Source organism: Macrobrachium nipponense, chromosome 15 (genome assembly GCF_015104395.2).
Source record: "Macrobrachium nipponense isolate FS-2020 chromosome 15, ASM1510439v2, whole genome shotgun sequence".
NCBI lineage: Eukaryota > Metazoa > Arthropoda > Malacostraca > Decapoda > Palaemonidae > Macrobrachium > Macrobrachium nipponense.
The window spans coordinates 72644704-72647203 of record NC_087208.1 but is presented as its reverse complement, the minus strand read 5'-3'; the positions used below and the strand labels follow the sequence as shown (position 1 = coordinate 72647203).

The following is a 2500-nucleotide window of genomic DNA, read 5'->3' as shown; positions in this document are numbered from 1 at the left end:
CTCCTCCTCTGCCTCGCCGCCCACCCCGCCTCTCTCCCACCAGTCCTCCGACAGTGGTCTATGGACCTCTTCGTCATCGTCGTCTGCAGGTGGGGAGCAGCCTTCCGAAGGGCCCTCCCCAGCCAGCAGCAACAGCCCCTCGCCGCCGCCCTCACCTCAGGTAGTAGTAGCTGCTGGAGAGCTCAACAGTGAGAAACTTCGACAACTCGACCTCCTCAACCAAAACATTTTGGCAGACTTTGCTCGCAAACTCCAGCAGCAGGAGGAGGAGCAGGAGAGTGAGGGTTTGGAAGACGAAGCTGTGGTAGGTTTGGGAAGCAGCACCTTTGACCGAAGTAGTCGCAGCCGAAGCAGCAGCAAGAGGAGGCGACGGCGTCCCCGTGCGGGGTCGGGCGAGCGGCCACCGAGTTCTGGCAGTGGGCGCCTAGGAGGAGTGTTTGACCTGAAAGATGCTTGGCGAGAGCTCGCTGGGGTGACCCCTTCACGCAGGCTCCTGCAGTTGATGCGCCGCCTTCAGGAGAAGGTTGGCGATACCGTCCCGTCTGTTCTGGACCACGTCACTTTCGGCAGGTCGCCGGGAGGCAGCCGTACCAACAAACGTTCTCCTCTTAAGAATTCGTCGCTTTTCGGTCATTCGGGACAGAATCTTCAACAGCAGCAGCAGCAGCAGCTGGCTGTGGCCACCCCTTCGGGTGCTCTGGTGTGCGGAGGGGGCACGTCCGCACCTACGTCAACACCAGCCAGTTACCTGGTCTACGCGACGATCTGCTCAACAACAATAGTGCCAGTGGAGATCCTTTGGTGTGCCTAGCCAAATCTGGCACTCCTAGTTCCGAGTGGCAACAGCTGCCGCATCCAGACTCGGAAAACATGACGCAGCAGAAGGAGAACGTGATAGTGGGGGCACCCTTGCGTCCTCATCGCAGCAAGAGTAGGAAAAGAAACTGTAGTCCGAGCAAAGAGAGGCGATGTTCCAGTGAACAACCCTTAAGATCGCGAGAGAACAGTCGCATGCGCGATGCTGACCATCCGAGGATCCGGGACAGCAGCGCTGCACGCGATCGGGACAACAGCCGCACGCGCCCTGCCGCCAATCGATCGTCTCGAGATGTGAGCCGAGGTCGACAGCAGGACAACAATAATACCACAAGCAGTCGTGGCAGGGACTCGAGCCCAGTCAAAGGTCCCCGAGAGTCTCTGGGTCTTCCTCGAGGTCGGGACAGAACCAATCGCTCACAGGCCAGAGACCTCCCGCCCATCATGGGAGACAAATCTCGAGGAGTGAGAGGTCTATCTCAGCCCCCGCCCAGTAACACTTTGCCTCGAGCTCAGGACCCGAGGAGCGTAAGAGAACACAAAAAGAGGGACAGAACGCTGCCGCCCAACAAGTCCAAAGAGGAATCTTCGGTCACCAGCAAGATCAAGTCAGACGTATTAGCAGCGTTGAGCGGCAAGTTATTACCCGGCGCCAATCTGTTAAGAACCCCCCCTACGAATAAAAAGACTTCTTCCCCTGTCGTTCGGCCCCCTAGGCCGGGTGCCATTCGCCAGGGGCGAAATCGCGATTTGAGATACGCCTCCAGTGCTGAAAGCGAACCCGAAGTAGGATGTGGTCACGAAGACCTGCGAAAAATGTCCACCGACTCATCTTCGTCAGGAGTCAGTGGGTCGTCGTTTGAAACTCCTCCATCGACGACGTCTCCCCAGACGAGAATATCTCACCTGTATCCGACAGCGGAAGTGTACCTGGAGAATTGTGTCAATAATAATGCTGTGAATAGAAATTATAAAAACCGCAGCAATGGGTTCGGTCCCAGTGGTGTGAACGCCAACGGCGTCCTTAGTGGTGGAGGCATTGACGCCCTCATGAACGGATATAACAACACTCCTCGCTCGCGGAATAATGTGAATGAGTGCAGTGAATGTGTCAGCTCGAATAACAATCGTTGTAATCGGTGTAGTGCAAATCAGGGGTCGTTGCGACCCCCACCTCATCCTCACCCTCACCAGGCAGGAGGGGGAGGAGGATTTTCCCCTCATCAACATCTTCTTGCTCACGCTGCTGCCCCTCCTTCCCCTCTCCCTTCTACGAAACAATTGGGTATTCATTCCGTCCCCTCTTCCCCTTCCCCTCGAACGAGGGCCTTGAAAAATGCTAGTCACACGTGTAAAAGTGCCGTCAAGAAGACGGCGGGAAATCTCGGCTACTCCTCCACCTGCGAGGAGGAGGATTCCGATGCCGAGAAGAGAGACAGCCCTAAGCGTGGGCGTGTGCGGTCCATTAAGTGCAACAAAAAGCAGGGCACAGTGGCGGTTCTCATCAATCGGTATAATAACGGCAACAGTAATGCCATTAGAAGCATTGGCGCCGCTCAGCATCTAATCAAGCCCATTAAGAAACTAACATCTTCCAGGATGTCCATGCTGAGGCCGAAAAAGGCCGCCAAAGAACTGCCCTCTCCTACTCTAACAATTCCTCCACCCCCGCCCTCGCCCAACG

General features: G+C 56.4%; 2 protein-coding genes across 14 annotated transcripts in view; both read left to right on the top strand.

Annotated features, from left to right (window-relative positions):
- The window catches only part of LOC135195051 (uncharacterized), a 49264-nt gene extending 48311 nt beyond the window's left edge, over positions 1-953 (top strand). The window contains exon 2 of the mRNA XM_064221396.1: positions 1-953. This exon is cut by the window's left edge and continues 1151 nt beyond it. Coding sequence (XP_064077466.1) covers positions 1-811 — 811 coding nt within the window. The 3' untranslated portion in view covers positions 812-953.
- LOC135195049 (serine/threonine-protein kinase N-like) overlaps positions 1-2500 on the top strand; it is a 665525-nt gene that overhangs the window by 525780 nt on the left and 137245 nt on the right. The gene's annotated exons all lie outside the window — the stretch shown is intronic.